The 19,822-nt window shown below is 43.8% G+C and overlaps 1 protein-coding gene across 2 annotated transcripts in view; it reads left to right on the forward strand.

The window, feature by feature from the left end:
* Positions 1–19,822, forward strand: part of NEK6 (NIMA related kinase 6) — a 43,259-nt gene that overhangs the window by 14,640 nt on the left and 8,797 nt on the right. The window contains exons 2-7 of one of the 2 annotated variants that reach the window (XM_084219570.1): positions 1,884–2,005; positions 8,979–9,119; positions 9,992–10,054; positions 11,173–11,283; positions 14,500–14,608; positions 15,851–15,958. In XM_084219570.1, coding sequence (XP_084075696.1) covers positions 1,913–2,005; positions 8,979–9,119; positions 9,992–10,054; positions 11,173–11,283; positions 14,500–14,608; positions 15,851–15,958 — 625 coding nt within the window. In that variant the 5' untranslated portion in view covers positions 1,884–1,912. Of the gene's footprint in view, positions 1–1,880; positions 2,006–8,978; positions 9,120–9,991; positions 10,055–11,172; positions 11,284–14,499; positions 14,609–15,850; positions 15,959–19,822 lie in introns of both variants that reach the window. The other variant, XM_084219571.1, reaches the window with a different exon arrangement.

Genomic DNA, 19,822 nt, shown 5'->3' on the forward strand with positions numbered 1-19,822 from the left:
GGCTCTCCCTTCAAGTAAACCACCTTTCCCCAAATCCTGAATAATAAAATGATTAAGATAGTTCCAGCAGTATAACATAAGGTAGGAATTTCATAGGGCACTTTAATGTCAATATCGAGGCTTAGTTTTATCTAGGTATTTTCACCTGGTTACTGATAAACCTACAAATGCTTGAGACTGAAAAGATCTTGAAATCAAACTTCTTCATACTAGCAGTCATTCTCCTTCCCCCACTGGAGTTTCATGGTACTGGCTTTGAAAAACTGTTTTTATTGAGAGCAACCCATGTGTTAACCTGTGTAATATAGCAGGAGCTGCAGCTCTTTTGTCAGAGTGAAGGTTCATTTGCTTGAGACATGAGAAGAGCCTCTCTCTGCTTTCCCCCTGTGTTATGGTAGCTGCTGTTTGGAAAGATCTGCCAGAGCTAAGGGTTTATTTCACAGACAACTGTTAAAAGAATTGAGCACTACTTGCTGCAGAAATTCTTCTTCATCATATTTTCTCTCCCACTCCCACAAATATTTAAAATACCTTTGTATTTTAAACTAAGACTTAGTCATTGCCCAAGTGCCAGGCACGCACTATTAATACACTGATGAGGTCAGGTTGTGTTCTTTCAGTGAGTGAATACTTGCCAAAACTCTTGAAATAAGTTTCTGCAAATGCTTGTGTTGGCCACTAAATCTTCCCTTGTCTCCATGAGGCTTCAGTCAGTGCCAAGCACAGGAATGATGCGACTGGGAATGGCAGGGCGTGGGTAAGGGATAACCCAAACCTGTGAATGGCCTTTTCTGGGGAAGGGGCCTGGCTGTATTTATTGTGGCTGTTCTCTTAAGTGCTGTGGCTGTATTTTGGGGCCTGACTTTGCTCAGGGCTGGAGCCTGGCCCCAGAGCTGGTGTGGAGCAGGGAGTGCTGTGATCCAGTCCTGGTTCCCTGAACAGCTGATAGAATTACAAGAGTTTGTCCCTGAGTCAGGCTTGAACACCAGTGGTTCAAGTAGGGGTTTTATTTCCTAGAAGGGCTGGAAAATCTGGGTATGTTCAGTCTCTTCTTTCTCTGCAGGCAGAGGAGGTGTCCCACAGCTGCCCCATCACCGTTGCCCACAGTGTTCCTGAAGTGTGTGTGCCAGAGAATCAGTTAATCTGGATTCACAGTGTTGTTCCAGCACTGGAATGTCTCAGCTGCCTGTTGGGCAGCTCTGTACGGCTTCTGCATGTTCTGGTACCATTTTTGAAGGGGACCAGACTCTCATTTCCGATTCTGGTGTTGGGCTGGCCTGAAACTGCAGCAAAGGAATTAATTCATGGAATTTTCCCTTGTTTGTCTGTTGTTCCTACAACACTTCAGTCTCATTTAATCCAATATGGTTTCTAGCTCCTGCTTCCTATGTTTTTTAAATCTGCATGAAAACTTTTAATTTGGGGGTGGGGAAGAAAGACTGTGGGTAAATTTTGGTTGTCTTTGACCAAAGAAAGTGGCAGCAGTCTGGAGGGACTTTGTAATTTTTGTTTTATGAATGGAGATGGGCAGACCTTTTGGGATGTCCCCTGAGAAACTGGGGACCATGAGTCCTTGGGGAAGGGACAGTAGCTACTGTTAGAGGTGATAAAAGCAGTGTCTTTAGCAGATAACATGTTTATTGTGAAACAATACCAGCAGTATTTGTGGTGCTGTGGTTCTGCTGGGTACTCCCTGCAGGTGGGTGCCTCTGACCTGTGCTGGGCCCTTTGAGCAGGGGCCCTGCTCTGTGGGCCCGGGGCTGTGTGGGTCAGGCTGGGCAGGGAGGGCTCAGCTCCTGCTGCTGCTGCAGCCCCTTTGGGCACAGCCCTGAGGCCGCCAGGCAGGCAGCCACCAACCTCTCCCCTTGCTTTTGCCTCAGCAGAGCCGAGAGGCAGAGTTTGGTATGACACCATGGAAGGGCAGCACAACCATCCTCATCATCTAGGGGACCAGAACAACCCTCTGTGCAAGCTGCCAGGACAGGAATTCCAGCATGATCCTCAGGTAAGTGCGGGTGTCTGATCCATCTCCCTCTGTCTTTTCTTACCTTCGTTCTATAAAGGTCTCCTGATTTCTTACCATTTAGCTGCTTTTGTCCCCCTCCTTTTGTTTTTAGTGCAGTTATAGCAGTTTCAGGGAATATCCAGTTAGGGATTCTGCCAGCCAGCCAGTTTCCTGAACCCACTTTTTGATTATAATTAGAGAAAAAGGAAATAGTTTGAATTTTGCTTAAAGCAAGTGTTTTTAAATCATCATATGAAAACATACTGAGTTGGCTTTCTCATGTCTTTGGCTCTTTGAAGAAAAGGCCAAAGTAAAATAGATTATTGTGTAAGTGAATAAATGTATTTTATCTCTTTTTATAGTAAGTCCTGGAGAAGTAATTACCAGATAAAAGAAAAAGCTCATTCTACATGGAACTGTAGGCTCCCTGTGAGTCTGTAGAACTCATCCTGCAATGTATTTTGTCCACACTATAATGAAGTTTCACTGTAGCAGCTCCTCTCTCTTCCTGCCTTTCTGCAGAAGGGAGATTAGCCCAGGATTAGTCTGTGTAATTATGAAACTTGGATTTTGTGAGTTCTGGCTGCTTGACTTTTCAGCCTGTTTTCTGTTGATCAGAGCAATTCAGTTTTGCCCCTGTGTTGTATTTAGGAATAAACCAAAAGCAGCATGGAAAGCTGTCAGAAAGAAGAGAATTGCAGCAGTGGTGGGACGTGAGCGTGGGGAGGGCTGGCTTGAGCCTTTGCTGTTCCCACGTGCGGTGCAGAGGTGAGCCAGGGGCCCTGAGCCAGAAGCTGTCCTTGGGAAAGCTCTGCCAGTGCCCAGCACAGCCTCTGCTGAGGGGGGGTTCTGTGCACACAGTGAATGCACTGCTGGGAAAGTACCATGGTGTGGAGCAAAGCCCCCTCTCCTAATGTAGCAATTTGTCATATTAAGTCATTTAATAATAATTGAATCCCCTTGATTAATCTCCTAGAATTAGCCAGTTGCATTTTGAGCAATTAGGGTTAATTACTGCCTCATTTGGCAGGATAGTGCCCCTGTAATTATTTCATGAACAAGATTAGGAAGTGTTCCTGTGCAGCAGATACATTCATGGCATCTTGGAGCACATGTTAGAATTTGTAATGACATAGTTAAGTGTAATTAGTAGCTAATAATCTGTGTTCTGCTGTGATGCTGATGCTGAGTGGGCTCATTTTGCTGTATGGTCATTGTTCAGTGAAACCTCCCCTCAACTCTGGTAATACCCAAGTTCTGTTAATGGAAGCCTCTAGTAAACTGTTCTGAGAATGGTCTAATTTGGAATTAGAATTGCAGGAAGACTGCCTTTGGTTTTGCTGTCAAAATAACATTAAAAGACCTGAATAACAAAAATAGACAGTCTACCAAGGAACTGGAAAAATGCATATAAAAAAGGTAGTATTTAGAAGTCTTACACTGGTGGCATGATAGAGTTGCTGATGACATATTTCTGTTTTTCCATTTTTCAGGAATCTATTTATATCAAAATTTTCAAATCTCTGATACTTTTTACCTGGAGAATCTGAAATTACATCCTTTCTTCTGAAAAATCTGAGTAATGCAGACATACTGTGTAATGGTTTGTGGGAGGGAGGTTTGGGAAGATAAAATTGACCAAGCTGGTCTTATGAGAAATGTCATTAATGGCAGAGATAAAAACTTAAACAGAAAAAAAACAGAACCTGAGTTCTTAGAGCCTTGGATTAGGAGGGAGCTTTGTATGGAACAGCCTTCTCTTCCTTGCAGCCCCTTCGTTACAAACTACTGTGCCAGCCCCCAAAAGACCAGAGCAGCAGCGTGCTCCTCTCCCAGAAGCTTCTCCTATAATTGTGCTGCTTCCTAAAGCTTCTTTTTTTGCCAGTTCTGACAGAGGTGTTGTTTCTGCTTTATAACTCATCAGTACAGAATATGAGTCAGGCTTTTCATTTCTGTCTTTAACTGCTGTAGTTTAGCTAATAAGATGAAACTTTTGAGTAATGCTGGATGCTTAGAAGTTATCTGTAATACAAACATTTTTTTTAAAATGTCCAATAAAATGACAGTTTTGGCTTTTGGCTCTCATACCTGCCCAGAAATACCCCGAGGAAGTTCATTAGCTAGAGGAAGAACGTTTTCTAGTAATGTTCCAGAATGAAGGTGTTAATTATGTAAGTCTCCAGATTACTTAGTGTGTAAACACTAAGTAGCAGTAAGTAATAAAAATTATTTAGGAGTAAATCAGTGATATAAAAATATAGAGTTGTAATTTTTCCCATAGTTTTCATACTAAATAAACACAGTAACTCACTTTTAAATAGCTCTTTTATATACTCACATTTTAGCAGCAGAGCTGTTAAGAGATTATTTCTATGGTAATTTTAATTTCTTTGTGAATGTCACCTTGTCCTACTATTTCCAAGCTGGTATTTTTCTCTTCCCTTGTGGTGTAGTAGTACAATTATCTAGACAGACACAAAATATCTGGATATCAGATAGATCCCAGGGATGCTGAAACTTTGAAACTTAAGCCAAGTTCTTCAGCAAACTTTAAATTCCAGGTAACAGGTCAGGTGAAGGATATTTTATGACTCTGTAGTCTCATTTTGAAGCTCAAATTGAAAAACCTGATGTATTCTTCAATAATTACTTGGCTACCTGTTTGAAGGATAATCCATATTTTAAAAGTTTCCTCATCTCTTGCAAGCTTAGAAGTTCCTTCTTTAATCAATCTGTTCTAATGTGTTCTCATAAATTCACACTGGAATTTCAGCCTCAAAGTATGCAAAATTCTTTTCAGGTAGGCGTTATTGAATGGAGGCAGGTGTATCATTTTGGACATACTAGAAGGGTTTGAAACACTGATGTTGATAGTAAATCATTGCTTATAATGCGTGCACGTTCTACAGGAGGGGCTGGAGCTCCCCCAGTAGCACTGCAGATGTCTTTTAAAGGTGAAATTAGTTACAGTAAATGTCACTCAGATGAAGTATGCACTTTAGAAGCAAGGAAACCGTTCCTTTAAAATTAATGATGCATTGCAAATATCAGAAAAAACCTTATATCCCGCGTAAAGATAATTAAAATTCAGGTCAGAAGTGTATGACTTAGTCGGGCTAAATTTTTTAATGAGATTTCAGAAAATTAATTGGGCGAGTATGTTTTTACTCTTCTAAAGAATATTTCATTTCATGGCTCTACAGGAAAGATGCTTTTATTGGCATCTGAAGATTGGACTGTCTGACTTTTTAACTGTTGGTTAACTAATCCTAGCAGTTTTTAGGTTGCTTACAAATACTCTAAATGCCTGCAGCCCTTTGTGCAGGGCTGACTAGTGCCTGTTTTCCACATGCCAATCAGCAGTAAAACAACTGACTTGATTATTAATTAACATTAGCACTCTGGGTTTCTGTATTGTGCAACTGGAAGTGAACAATCCCCTTTCTCATCCCTTGGGTTCCTTGTGCCTCTGGGGGAGCAGGGGACAGGCCTGGCTCTGCAGTGGGGCTGTATTTGAGATGTTTTGGTTTCACTCTCAGGGTGCTCCTTGGCCCAAAATAAGGGCTTAGAAGCTGCAGGCAGAGCTGCTCCCACAGTTCTCTTGGGGCTGTTCAGGTTTTCCCTGGATCTTAAGTAATTGCAAAGAGGTAAATGTATTGGCCAAACACTAATTGTTCTGGAGATTGAAGGTCTTTCTACAGAAGAGTTTTTTCTTATTCTTCCCCATCCCAAAACACAAATTCTGGCCAACTATTTATGAAGAAAAATACAACAAATGTGTTCAGGGTGTGTAGGCATCCTACCTGCCTGTCCTTAGAAGCCTTACAAATTCTGTTCTGCAGACAATCTTGTAGCACCTCAAAATCGGAGGCCAAAAGTCCTGGCAAAATTCCTCCTGAAGATCTGACAAGGGCTGCCCTTGCCTGCTTTTGTCAGCTTTGGAATTTGTGCTCTGGCACCAGTGGTTCCATCTCACAGAGCGCATGTATGCCAGAGGAGATGTCCAGAAGAGCTTGTTCTTGGAATGATCTCTGCATTTCTTCTTCAAAATGAATGGTTTTTTTATTTGTGTGAGGAATTCTTCAGCGCCTTTTTTCCCATGGAGTAGGAGAAGAATGAGACTTCCTTGTGTGCATGAAGAGAACAGCCTTTGTGTGAAAACAAGTTCTTCCCAGACTGTGCCCTTCCTACAGCTGCCCTGGGAACAGAAATGTGCAAATAGCCCAGTTTTCCTAGTGTCCAGAGCTGGGGTTCCTTTTGCTTGGTTGTTTTTTTTCTCCCCTTTTCTTCTTCTCATTTAGTTTTTTGGTGGTTTTTTTTGTTTGTTTGTTTTTGTTTTTTTTTAAATTCAAGCTCCATTGTTGACCTTGACACCTGATCTGTAGAGGCAGGAGCTTGATTTTACTGCATTTATGGAAACCTGAGCCTAAATCTGTCCTAAAAATGAGAAAATGTATTTTTAATGGACAAGTTAGAAGATGATGGTGGTATCTTACTACACACAACTGATATCTGTACATGAAAACTCTGAGGTTTGCAGGAATGAAGATCAGAGGTTGTTTGAATGAATAGGGATTGGTTCTTTGCCAGCTTTCTGAAAAATTGTGGTGGTTAATTGTGGAAGGACTTGGAAACAATGGAGAGCCCCATGTGAAAAGTCCTGAATAAGTGCAGTGTGTGTTAGGCCAGAACAGGGCTGTGGCTCTGAGGAGGCAGCTGGTTCCTGGGTGTCTGTCTGTCCTTGCAGTGCTGCTCAGCAGTTTCCTGCTCACCTTCAGCTACAGCAAGGCAGAAGGGAAGGTGGCCTGTGATCAGAGGGAGCTTTCTGGTACACTTTGGGCTCACCTGAGGATGATTCCTGGTTTGTTCCGTAATCAAACATCTCCTGCGCTCTCTGAAAGCTCCGTTACTTTAATTAGCTCTGATAGGTTGTGATAGCCCATGCAAATCTAGGTCATTGCATATGTAAATGTGCAGCTGCAGTCCTGGAGGTGCCAGAACACATCAGTGGAGGTGTCCAGGCATGGGCAGCATCACCCCCAGCACCAGCAGGCTCTGGGGCTCTCCGTGGCCAAGGGGCTGGGGCACATTCCCCTCACACTTGCCTAACATTTATTTATACTTCCAAGTTCAGAAGTTGGTAGGTATTTCTGGGCACATGCTTGAAATACTAATTTACACGTGAGCACTCTTGGTGTAAACACACACTTTAATGATTTCAGTGTGGATTTCTTTCTGAAAAATAAAGTTTTGTAGTAGTTGCCTCATAAAATGTTGTTAGAAGTGCTTCTTCTATTGTGAATGGTGACTGCAAGTTAGAAAAGCTTTTGCTCAGACTTTATTCCTGCTCAAGAACAGCTCAGGAGGCACACGGACACAGTGAAGGAAATGCTGTGATTCCTTTCTATTTTTAAATTAGGAAAAAGTACTTTGTGGGTTTATGTGCTGACACCTTTGTTTTGTCTGGGGAAAGTGGTTTGTGTGTACAGGTCAAGGAACTCAGCAGCTGGTGTGTAAAACAGCTGGGAAGCAGAGATGTTCCTGGTGGGAACCAGGCAAACGGGCCAGATCCCTGTGTGCAGGCTCTGCTGGATTTGTCAGGCAGACAGTGCAGGGGACTGATGTTTGTTACACTGCCTGGGATGAGCTGAGCCCTCCCATCCTCTGTGATGGGTATTGAGGAGTGGTTCTGTTTATCAGACCCCTGCAAAGGGGGCTTGCAACCACTTTGAGCTGAGAAGGCAGCAGGGGCTGATTACTTGGAATTTTTGTCTGTCTGTTTCATCCTGTGTTGCCTTACTCTGGTGATAATTCAGTAACTTAGAGCAGAACATATGTAAACAATAAAGCAAAGCAGTTGTGGCCTTCTGCCCTTTACCTGATAACTGTAGGGTACCTGTTCCCTCATCACTGAGAGGATGCTCCCAGTTTATTGGATAGTGTACCCTGCCTGTCTTGGAGACATCAATCCTTAGACTTGAATTTTGGGCTGGCTTTTGTTCTCTCTGTGAATCCAGCATAATTCCAAGCACAGCACAAGCAATGAGAGCTGACCCAAACTTTGATTGCAGTTAATAGCAGGTGACTTGTTCCAGGGTGCAGGGGAGACTGGAGGGTTCTTAAAGGGAGCCATGCCCTGAACTGCTTGAAGGAAGCCCTTGGAGAAATGACCTTCCTCTTTCTGTGGGACTTGCCTTCAGAAATAGCTGCAGATCCTAACGCTGGGCTGAAAGCTTTTCCTGCATTTCAAACCTCGATTCCAGCCCCCTCCTGCTGCATTAGGAAAGGGCAGTGGTAGCAATAGTCATTCCTTAACCCATGCAGCCCTCCCGGGACGTTTGTGCTGGGCGTGGTTCGGCTGCAGGCCTGGCTCATCCCTGGGAAACCCTTCCCCACCCCCAGCCTGTGCTGGGAACTTCTCTTTTTGTGGGTTTTGATGCAAACTCTGAAATGGCTCAAGATGCTGAAACTCGAAAATGTTCTACTTGGCACGTGTGCTAACTTTGAGTAATTAATTTTCATAATTTCTTTTTTAAGCATTGTTTGGCAGCCGTGCTAATGCCAGAGGAGCTGAGCGGGGCTCCCGGGAGCCCTGGCGGTCCGTGGGGTCCGTGCTCCTCGTTAGGCTGTGCCTCCCTGCCTGCCTGGCTGTTTACCTGGGACTGCTCTGCTGCAGCATCCGCATCTCCCCGGTGACACAGGCAGGCAGAGCTGACGAGAGGCTGTGGAACGAGCCGGAGCAGTTGGGGATTAATTAGTTACTTACACGGAAGGCAAGACTTTAATTCCCTTTGTAAAGAAGTCGTTTGGCTTCCTCCAGCCTGTGTTGCTGCTCCACGTGCCGGGGATGGGTGTGTTTGCGGTGGGATGTTCTCCACTCCCAGGGGCCGAGGCTGAGCCCTGGCCCACGAGCAGGGGGAGCAGGAGGGGCCGAGTGGCTCTCTGGGGTCCCTGACTGCCTTTCCTTTGACAGAGACATTTCACGTCGTACCCGTATCGCTGCACCTTGGCAGATTTTCAGATCGAGAAGAAGATCGGGCGAGGCCAGTTCAGCGAGGTTTACAAAGCCACTTGTCTGCTGGACAGGAAACCTGTGGCGCTGAAGAAGGTGCAGGTGAGCGTTTGGTGCGGTCCCTGCTTTGGGGTGGGATGGGAGTGATCCAAGGCCTGCCTGGTGACCTGGGGGCTGCCAGCTCTGCCCTGCAGGGTCTGCTCCCTCATCACCCCCCGTGTCCACGTCAGGATTGCACAGCACTGCTGCCATTTCATATTTATTTCAAATTTCACCTTTTACTTTATGAAGAGGGTTCACCAAATTGTTCTTAAACGTGTGAGACAGCAAGGGCCTGTGGCTGTGCGGGTGCCGTGAGGAGCTGTCATCCCAACACAGCTGAACCATGGGAACGTGGAAGGGAAAAAGGCTGGGGCTTGCTGGTGGAGTTGGAGAAGAATTTGCGAAAACTTGGATGTCAGAAGTGCAGATTTTTTTAAACTTGGCTGAAAGTATTGGGCAGTATTCAGAACAGCATTTTGTTTGAAGAAATTTGCCTTTATTTCTTCAACAAATCCTCCAAACTCCCATTTCCATTGATTTAGTGATCGTTGCAGAATGAATATTAGTGCTGAAAGTTATTATTAATTATTACAGAGAAATCAGTGGAAGCTGTAGTGTTTAAAAGAGAAAAGTAAACATTTTGTCTTTTATTTACTTTATGAAATAATTAATAATTAAACCAATGAAAATCACAGCAGCAAATTCACAAACATGTATCTTGCTTTTTTTGTGCTGGTTAGGATATTGCCTATGGGTTTTAAAATTAGTTTTACCCCAATGTTATCCCTGTGGTGGTTTCAAAATAAAGAAAACATTGTTCTTTCTTTGATTGTGTGAATGCCCATTGCAGTAGAGGATGTACAAACTGGGGAAGGAAACACCAACTTTTTTTTGTTGCTTCATTTTTATCTTCTATGCTTTTATGTTTGAAGATTTTTGAAATGATGGATGCCAAGGCAAGGCAAGATTGCATTAAAGAAATTGACCTCTTGAAGGTAAGAATTTTTCTCATAACTTTTTCTTCTTTTTAAAAAATTTTTCTTTTCTTGAGGTTTTGTTTTTTGTTTGTTTGTTTTGTTTTGTGGAAAAAATTGTTTTCAGGTTGGCAAGTAAAGCTTACACAGTAAAGGAGAAAGCAGTTTTGGCTGTGCATATCATGTATGTGTGTGTATAAATTCTCATATGAAAAATGATAATTTAGATAAAGGCTCTGAAACCAGAGTGTGTTTAGGTGATTAAAATAAGTAGTGATTTTGAAGCCGTAGTAGCTTATTTTAAATAATTGGTTGAAAACATAGATGTGTTGCGCTTTACATACCTATTTTTAGTAAATGTAACAGACTGCAAAAGGCTAAAAATTTAGTTTAGCTAGTCAAATTTCATTCTAAAAGTATTAAATAATTGCCTCTATGTCTGTGATTTTAGGGATTTCTGCTCAAATTCATGCAGTTGTAGCCTGAGTCTGTAGGCTGTAGGGAAGGATAAACACGAGCCAGTTGCTCAATATTAAGGAGGAAAATAATGCTGAGGTTTACATTCAGAAAGAGGATCTGTGATATTTTTGGGTTCTAGGAAAAAAAAAGTTCAAGTATCAGTTGTGAATGTAAGAATGAGCTATACCGAAATGAAAGAAAGGAATTAGTGAAAAAGCCAGCATAAATAATCAGATAATATACTGACATGTACAATTTGTGTGGTTTTGTCCTCCTTCAAAGTTTTGATTTAGATTTGTTGTTCTTTTAAGGGACAAAGAGACCTTGAGTACTGTAACCAGCATCTGGGGGTTTGTTTCCATTTAATGGGGGGGGGAAATAGGTTATTGCTTAACAAGGCATCCTTCAGGACATTGCTTTTAAATGTTTTGCAAGTTTGCAATAGAAGAGATTTTCACCCTGTTAGGGTGGAATTGCTCTTTGCTGAGGATGTCTCCAGGATGCTGTGCCTGTGGGAAATGCTGTTTCTCCCAGGATTTTGTCTGGAGCAGTCTGGCCCAGGCTGTGGGTGCCCCCACTGTGGAGGTTTTGCTCGTGGCTCACAGGAGGTGCGGGTGCTGTGTCTGGGAGTTGTCCTGACCACATTGTAACTGCTCCTCTTGCATTCCCTCCCTCTGCAGCAACTGAACCACCCCAACATAATTAAGTATTTGGATTCTTTCATTGAAGACAATGAACTCAACATTGTCCTAGAGCTGGCTGATGCTGGGGATCTCTCTCAGATGATTAAGGTAAGGACGTGTCCGTCCTGGAGGCGCTGCAGACTTCCAGGATTAGGCAGACCTGAGGCAGGGGGTGAGCACAGCTGGGCTAGAAGCACCTTTTTACTCCTCTTGCAGTTTTGCATACCCATGGTTGCTTCCAGACCTGAACCCAAGTGGCTGGTGGCATTTTAAATACCTCCAGGCATGCCCTGAGTTTCTGGTCACTGCTGCAGAGGGAAGTGCCTGTGATCTGGTGGGACATGTGTGTTATTGCAAGGTTGGTTTACTCAGTTCATGATTGATGGGGACATTTAATTACTGTTGGGTTCACTCTTCACATCACCTGTCTGCCACTCTGAAGACATTCAAGGAAGTCTATTGACTTCCTTTGCAATGGGGATTTGGGTTTGAGAAAATGTTTCAAGTACTTGTACTTCTTTTATGTTGCTCTTAGGAATACTTGTATTGCTGCAAACCAGCTTTAGTTAAGCTGTTACCACCTGCTTTTGTATTTTCTTTGACATGTTAATCTTTAGACATACATCCCTTGTGAGAACAGATGTGTTATATCATGTTTGTTAGCACTCTCAACCTTCTCTCCATGTTTTACCTGGTTTTTGCCATCATTATTCTGTAATTATCGTAAATGAATGTTTGGAAAGTTCTCCTCCTCCTTGTTGTCACAGTTAAAATATCTTATTAACAGATTTGTTTTCTTTGCCAGCAGAGCCATGAGGCACTAGGCCAAAGGCTGTCAAACAAGTTACCCATTCAGTCCATAGTCAATGGCTAAATTTCCAGGATCCAGGAAAATCTGCTAGGTCTGACAGGAGAGCCCCTGGGCGAGTGCTGGGAGCAGCAGCTGGCAGAGTCATCCTGGGGAGAGCCCTGGAGCTCCAGTCCAGCCTCACCCACGGGGGAAGGGGGATCTGCCTCAGCCTTGGGGAGCTCTGCCTTTGGCCTCCCTCTTTCCCTGGGGCTTCTGCTGGGTTCTGCCCTTTTCCCACCATTTCCTGGGAAACTTGCAGCTCATCTCGGACCTGTTGTGGTTGTGGTTGAAGATGGAAAAAGCCCAAGGATTGTGAGAGCAGAAGTTAGGGCTGTGTGAGGCCTTCCTGGGCTTTGAAAGGGTGCTGCTTGACTTTGCAATCTTGGCTTACAAAAGTTTTACATACAGAATTGTAAGATTTCATGATATGAAATATTTGTATTTTTCAGTCATCTGTAGTTTTTAGTTTAAAAATACTGACAAATATGTTCATTTGCTTATCAGGGTTGACTATTTAAATTTTAAAAATAACTTTCGGTGTCATTATAATAAGAGTTACATTTTCCAAAACATAACTGGTGGAGTCTTGGATTGGTGCCTTGGCCAGTTCTGGATTGTGCTGGCTTCCAGTGTCCACAGCTTTGTGTTCCTTCTGTATTTCAGACATGAAGAAGATGCATTTCTTTTTTTCAAGGTCATATAAAGGAAGTTTTTCAACTGCTGCAAATCTAGGAATTCAATTTTTAAAATTTCTAACAGAGGTAAAAAAACCAAAACCAAGCCCTGAACCCAAGGGGGAACAAAAGCTGCCTCCTAAATGAAGCTGCACTGCAGCAGGGGAGTTTCCCCACCAGCTCCTCCGTGTCAAACTCTCCCCTCCTCAGGAGCTGAAGCTCCTGTGTGGATTTTTGGTGGAGCAGCAGTGACAACGCTGGCAAGGTGTGAGGGTGATAAACCCAGGGCCTGTCTCTGTCATGCCCTGGTGCCTGCATTATTTATGAGGGATGTAGAGCTGCAGGAAAACCCACTGGAGAGTTGGGACTTCCTTGTAAATGTCAGGCGAACCTTATTGGACATGACATTTAGAAAATTATCACTTGTGGTCTTGCATATCCACTCTTAAATATTTTAATGAGAATTAAATAATTTTATTGTGTATATAACACTTTCTCCCTCACCCTCTGTAATTCCTCTGTGCTCCCTCTCCAATTTTGGGTTGAGACTGTTGCAATCTGTCAGATTTGCTGCCTGGGGAATTGCACAGTCGTGCCCCTTCACAGCTGATCTGCAAAAGAAAATTTGCCATTGCTTGAGTCAAACATGAACTGGTGACAGCATTTCACATAAAATAGGGAATGTGACAACGGACATCAGATGTCAGTGCTGAGGGGGAAAGCACAAGATGCAGAAAGGGGCAGCGAGCCATTCCCTCCCTTGATTCCTGCTGCAGGTGGGAATTCTCATGGGTGCGATGCAGAGGAAGTGCAGCTGTGGTGAGGCAGGAGGGTGTGTGATGTTCCTAGTGCCACCCTGTGTGGCAGGGCTTGAGGAGCAATAGGAAACCTCTGGAAGTGTTGAAGGGTATTTTGTTAATGCTCTGGCTGTAGAGCTGGCTGGGTGAGAAGCCAGGGACCAACAATCTGAACGCTGCAGTTTTGGGATGCCTGGGTGCGGTGCCAGACGCGGCTGGTGTGCCCCCTGCAAAGGAAGGAGAGCAGCTGAAGGTCTGTAATGTTTGGCCTTCACTGAAGTGTGCAGCTGGCTCTTTATTCCTGTAGTGGCTTGAAGAAGACTCCAGTATTGCAGGGAGCCAGGGCCACGCTGCGCTCGGTGGTGCTGCTTTGTGCTGCCCATTATTCTGAGAGCTTTGAGGCACCAGAGGTCCCTGGAACGGGACCCGGCTGCACTCGGCGCTGCCTGAGCACACCCAGCTGATCAGGAGAGCCTCTGTCTCACTGGAGAGTGCGGTCATTTAGTATTCCTATTATGCATGAAATAGAATATATTATTCTACCTGATCACAGAAGGAACATGGATACTTTATTGATGCTCTGGCCATCTTTTAAAAAAGGAAAGCAGATTTCCTTATTCTTGTTAGTAGACAATGCAATAGCGAATGTTTACAATGGGGGTGCTTAATGGCCTTTCGTTTCTTAAGGCAAAATATTTGAGACATTTGTTGTTTTGAGGCATTAAATATGTTTTGCAAGGTAATTAAGGAGATTAATGCTAATCATAATTGTGTCCATTCAAAAATGTCAAACCTATTTAAGCATATTTTTCATAATAGTTGTTAATTAGCGAACTGCATCGAAGTTTCCACGCAGAGAGGAGGAGTTAAAAGCTAATCAGAAGAAAAGTCATGCAGCTGCAGATCTGGAAGACATGAGCAACCTGCAGCTGACTAACACAGTTCCAGGAACGAGTCAAATATGTTGCTTTTTCACTGATCTTTTATTTATTTCCTCCCACAGTATTTTAAAAAGCAGAAACGGTTAATCCCGGAAAGGACGGTGTGGAAATATTTTGTGCAGTTATGCAGTGCAGTGGAACACATGCACTCCCGCAGGGTGATGCACAGAGGTAACATTAATTCAGTCTCTTTTCACTGAATAATAATATAATGTTCCAATTAGTAAGCGCCTACATTCAAAAACAATTATGCTGATGTTCAGCCAATGCATGTTTAGAGAGGCTGGAGCCTGCGAGATGGATTTCTCCTTCTGTCTCTGCCTCATCGTTAAAGCATTCAGGCCGAAGTGAGGCTGGTATTAGGAAGATGAGCTGCTTTGTATTCCAGACACTGATATTAAGTAGAAGTGTCAAACTTGCCATTAGAAAAGTGTCAGAAATAAAATGCTGAGACTCCTGAATACAGTGAACTCTAAAAAATAGTCTTCATTATATTAGCTGTGACCTTAGAGGTTTGAGAAGAGTTTTCCTGTCTTGTGGGCTTTTCTGAAATATTAATACAAATATGTCCCACACTCTCATAACCTGTTCTCTATTTTCATTAATTATTTTGGAATCTCTTTTCTCAGAACATCTTATAACTTTGAGCTCTATCCAAAAATTACACTGTTGCTTTCAGTGTCAGTGAGGTGCTTTGGAAAGGACTGCACTCAGGAAATGCAAATTTCCCGAAAGGTACCAGCACCCATCTTGGCTGCTTGTTATTTCCTTGCTCCTTTGAAGGAGGAATTCTTCACTATCTTTTTCAGCAGTGTGATATCATTTTTGCTCCGTTACACATCCCCTGATGCAGCGTATCACTTGTACCTGAATTAGGTCTGTAATGGCTGAAATTGGGAGCCTCTCACATTGAGTCTGCTCTAACATGAGGAAAGAGCCTCTCACTCAGTTCTGACATGGCTGCTTGGGAAGCTGGGGTTGTAGTGATATCTACCCTCCATGAACCAGCTGGGCTGTGTAGAGCCCAGAATTTATGTATATGTGGAACAGTAATTACCCTTTTCATGAGGGGATGGTGGTGGGCAGTGCAGTTTCCTGTGCAAAGTGATCATTCGCAAAGAGAACTGGGCTCGTGTCTTTGATTTCCAGCAGTTAAAGAGGTTGCCTCTGTTCTGTTGAGCTGTTTCCTACATTTTCCCTCATTGGTATTTCTTGTGTGCTGGGAAGTACACTCTGATTTTTGTGTCTGTGCAGAGCTCGAAGCCTTGGAAGGCTGAGCCTATCAAAGCTCTAAAGAAGCAGGTTCTGCTCCAGCCCCTTTGTACCGTGAGCGCTCCAGGCAATGCTTCTATTGCAGCATTAGAACCAAATAACCTTTTGTGGCTTTGACCTTTTACCTTTTTCTTCTTGCAGACATAAAACCAGCCAACGTGTTTATAACAGCCACAGGGGTGGTGAAGCTGGGAGATCTTGGATTAGGCCGGTTTTTTAGTTCTAAAACCACTGCAGCACATTCCTTAGGTAAGCTGGTACTCGTTAAGCAGGGCCTGGCGTGCGCTGTCAGCTCTGATGTTCAAATGCAGGGTGTCCATCCCCCCGTGGTGACACGAGTGGGAGTCTGGGCATGGGGACTGCATTTTAAATGCTCTTTGGAGGCATTAATAGGTGTCTTCTGTTTAAAACCAGTTATTTTTTTCTGGAAGGCCTGGCCTGGTGTGTGTTTTAGAGCACATGTGGCAAATGCAGCTTTTCCATGCTAAACAGCACTTTGGCTGCACGGTGCTTGCTGGAATTCAGTGTTCTCCTCCCAGCACCTTTTACCTTTGCTGGTCAGGGCTCTGCCCTGACAGGGGCTGGGACTGCCTGAGGTGGGTAAGCCCTCATGGCTCATCTGTCCCAAAAAGAGACTTCACTTGAAATCTGGCCTATGCTTTAAACATCCAGCTTTTCTTCATACCTTCCAGATATCTCAAGGTTGTCTTCCTCATTTTTAGTTTTAACATTAATTCTAGTGCTAAAAAAAATTGCATAGTTATGCAGTTCATTCTTCAATTCTTACAGTATAAAGTATTTCATAATTGTGTATGTAACCTCTTGAGAGGTGGCTGATTTTCAATTTTTATTAAGGGATCTGAATTTTTTGAGTCCCAAAGGTGCTTCTGTATTACAGCAGTGAAGGAACTTTGGCTTTTGGTGCAATATTTAAGCTCTTTTAAACTAATGTCTCTCAGTTGACTTTGGAACACACAATATTTATTTCACGTTTTTGTTTGTGCAATTTCCTCCGCTGAGTGTGTCTTGCTTCTTGCATGTGAACAAATTTCATTGCTAATATTGGTCAGCAGCACTGGGCTTCTCAGTGCACAAGGAAGGAAAATACCTGCCTTGTTTTATGTGTGCTTAAAAAATAGGAGGCGTTTCTATAGTTTGCTTTCATAAAATAGGAGATTTAAGATTTTCCTTTGTATCAAAAGCTGTCCTAGGATATATCCCCACCGTACTTAATAGATGAAAATAAATCCTCTTCACAGGAAGTTACAATCACATCATCTGAACAGGCCAAAATATGATCATGTCTAATTATATGATCTTATCCAGTTTGACTGCTGCACTTATTATATTAATAAGAAAAAATTGGGGCTTGGAAACTGGCTGCACATGTAAGCCAAGCTTGTGACCTTTACCAGGGCTGCTCTCTCTTAATTGAGAAAGCTGGAGTAGGAAGAGCTCAGCCCCTGGTGCACAAACCCTGCCCCTCCTCACATCACCAGCGTCCTGCAAACAGGTGAGAGGTGCAGGACAGAGGGAGCAGCAGTGAGTGAGACTGGGGGTGTTGTGGGAGGGATGGACACGTCACCATTTCCAGCGGTTCTTGGATCCAAGTGAAAAAGAATATTTTAACAATCAGAAAATACACAGGAAGCTTCTTTCTATTTTTTTGATAATTTGCCAGAGATAGAGGTTTTGTAGCAGCAGGAAATGGACTGGTCTTGGGTTTGGTTTAATTAAGACATTTGCTGAAGGAGCTGTGAGGGACGGACACCCCACACCAGAGCAGGGCACCCGCGCGGGCCGGGCGCGACGCGCAGCCCGGGCACTTCCCGGTGCTGCGTTGCCCTGGCAACCGCCCTGAGCCATCATTTCTCTGGCTGCTGACCCATGAATTGAACGTGGGGCTTATGCAAATATATTCATCTCATTTCTCCCTTTGCTTGTATTTGCTAGCAGCAGACTGGCATGAAAGGGCATCAGGCAGCCCCGACCCGGCTGACAGGTGTAGCAGGGGCTCGGCAGCGCCCGCCGCCGTGGCGGGAACGGAGCCGTAATTAGAGCAAGGAACAGAATGAACGTCAGATGAATTACCAGGCAGCAGATCATATTTGTCAGGAAGGATTGCATACATAAAAATTAAGTGACAGTACATGCCGAGGTAATGAAAGAAAAATGAAAGATTTGCCTGTACACAGCTCGTGAGATGCCGGCGAGCGCCGTGCTCCGAGCGCCGGCGGGAGCCGGGAGCGGCGCCGGGGCAGTGGGAGACCGTGGGGCAGGGAGAGCCCTGGCCCCTGGAAAACCTCCACGGGCACACCTGCCACAGGGGCAGCATGGACACCTCCGGCCTCTCACAGTGCGGGGACAGGCAGCAGGAACCAGCTGGGGCTGTGGGAGTTCGCAGGGTGACACCTCAACTGCCACTGCCACATCTCCCTGGAGAGAAGACAGGAGATGCTTTTCCGTAGGGAAGAGCTCTTCCTGTATAAGCCTTGCCAGCAAATTCGTGTTTTAAAGGTACTGGCTGTAGCTGAGGTGAATTTTACTACTTGTTACAACATGGTGGTTCACCTTCCTTCCCTAATTTTAGACTTGGCAAACTTTACATTAAGCTGGTAGATCGTGTTTTAATAGGAGCTATAATAAATACAGAGAATTTCCATTAATAATACAATGGAGAACTTTTTTGAGAACTGGTACAATGTCCATTTTTGCCAAATAAACTTGGCATTATCCGGAACTTCTGACTGGCTTTACATTTTGAAGAAACGAGGAATAAGAAAAACATCCAACCAAACCCCAAAAGAAACCAATTTTACACAGAATAGTCTTGTTTTGGAGCAGATGATTTATTATTTATTCTTGGACAAGAATATACTTGGAGCAGATTTTCCTTCTGGGAGATTCACATAAGTCAAATCTTCCCAGTTTAGAACATGCCAATAGCCCTGGATTGGAGTACATGGGCTGTTACACGTTCCTTCTGGTTCCTGCTTGGATGTCAGGGTGAGCAGGGAGGAACTGAAGAGCTCTTCAATAAATGGACCATTTGTCTGCCTTCTTTTCTTTCTTTTGCTTGCCAAGCCAGTTTGCCATGTGAAACAAAATCCCAGGGCTTGGAGGGGCCGGTAATCAGGACTTGGTAAGAAAAAAATGGACACAAGAAATCCACTGAAAACGTCACCAGCCAAGTGTGTTTGGAGTTCGTGGTTTGCCTATAGTTCAGTATTTGTGGAACAAAAGAGAGCTGCAGAATTGCTGCAGGTAGATTGTACCATTTATATGTGAAAAACCCAGCCAGCCAACCAAAAAACCCAACCCAACCACAGAACTATAAGGAGCTTGGTAGGGTTGTGTGATTCAATGATATGAATGAAATGAAAAAAAACAAAACAAAATGAAGAGCTTAGGACAACAGTTCTTGTAACAACAGCTGCAATATTAGGCACAAAATATTTCTTGTTTTTCTCTAAGAGTAAGTAGATTTCATCTGCAGCTAGGGATGAATTTCTGAGGAAGCACCACTCATGGCTGAGCCATGTTTGCAGATGTGAGAGGAACAGAATTTGAATTTCATTTTTGGAATAACTTTGCCACCTTTGCTTTTGTGTTTCCCTTGTGAAAGGAGAGACTCCGCTCCTAATCTTAGCTGGGAATAATTAGCATTTCCCTACCTTGGATGTTGCAGCTGTCCTAGGGCTGTTGTAGTTGCCCATGGGCTGTGCTGGGAGAGCAGGAATGCTCTGGCATCTCTGAAGTGGCTGATGTTCAAGTTGGAGGGCTCCAACTTCCAGAAACAGAGCAGGAAGCTTCTTCCTTTACCATAATCTTTCCGGTGGTTTTGCGACCTTTATAACTTCAAATGCATTACTCTGCCACCTGCTGAGTAATGTTGAATCTGAGCAATATTTTGTATTTTCAGCAGGGCAAATGCTGAAGAAAGTTTCTGATTAATAGTCTCCGATTAGACTGTTCTTGTCAAATTGACTAATGGGATGCAAGGGCGAGCCCTGACTGATTGCACTGGAAACCTTGTGCAGCTTTCTAGAAGATGCTCATTACAGGAGATTCCCATGTAATGTTGGACAGGCCATAAAGAGAATTGGCCTTGTC

This window comes from Fringilla coelebs, assembly GCF_963513975.1.
Source record: "Fringilla coelebs genome assembly, chromosome: 21".
In the NCBI taxonomy this organism is placed as follows: Eukaryota; Metazoa; Chordata; class Aves; order Passeriformes; family Fringillidae; genus Fringilla; species Fringilla coelebs.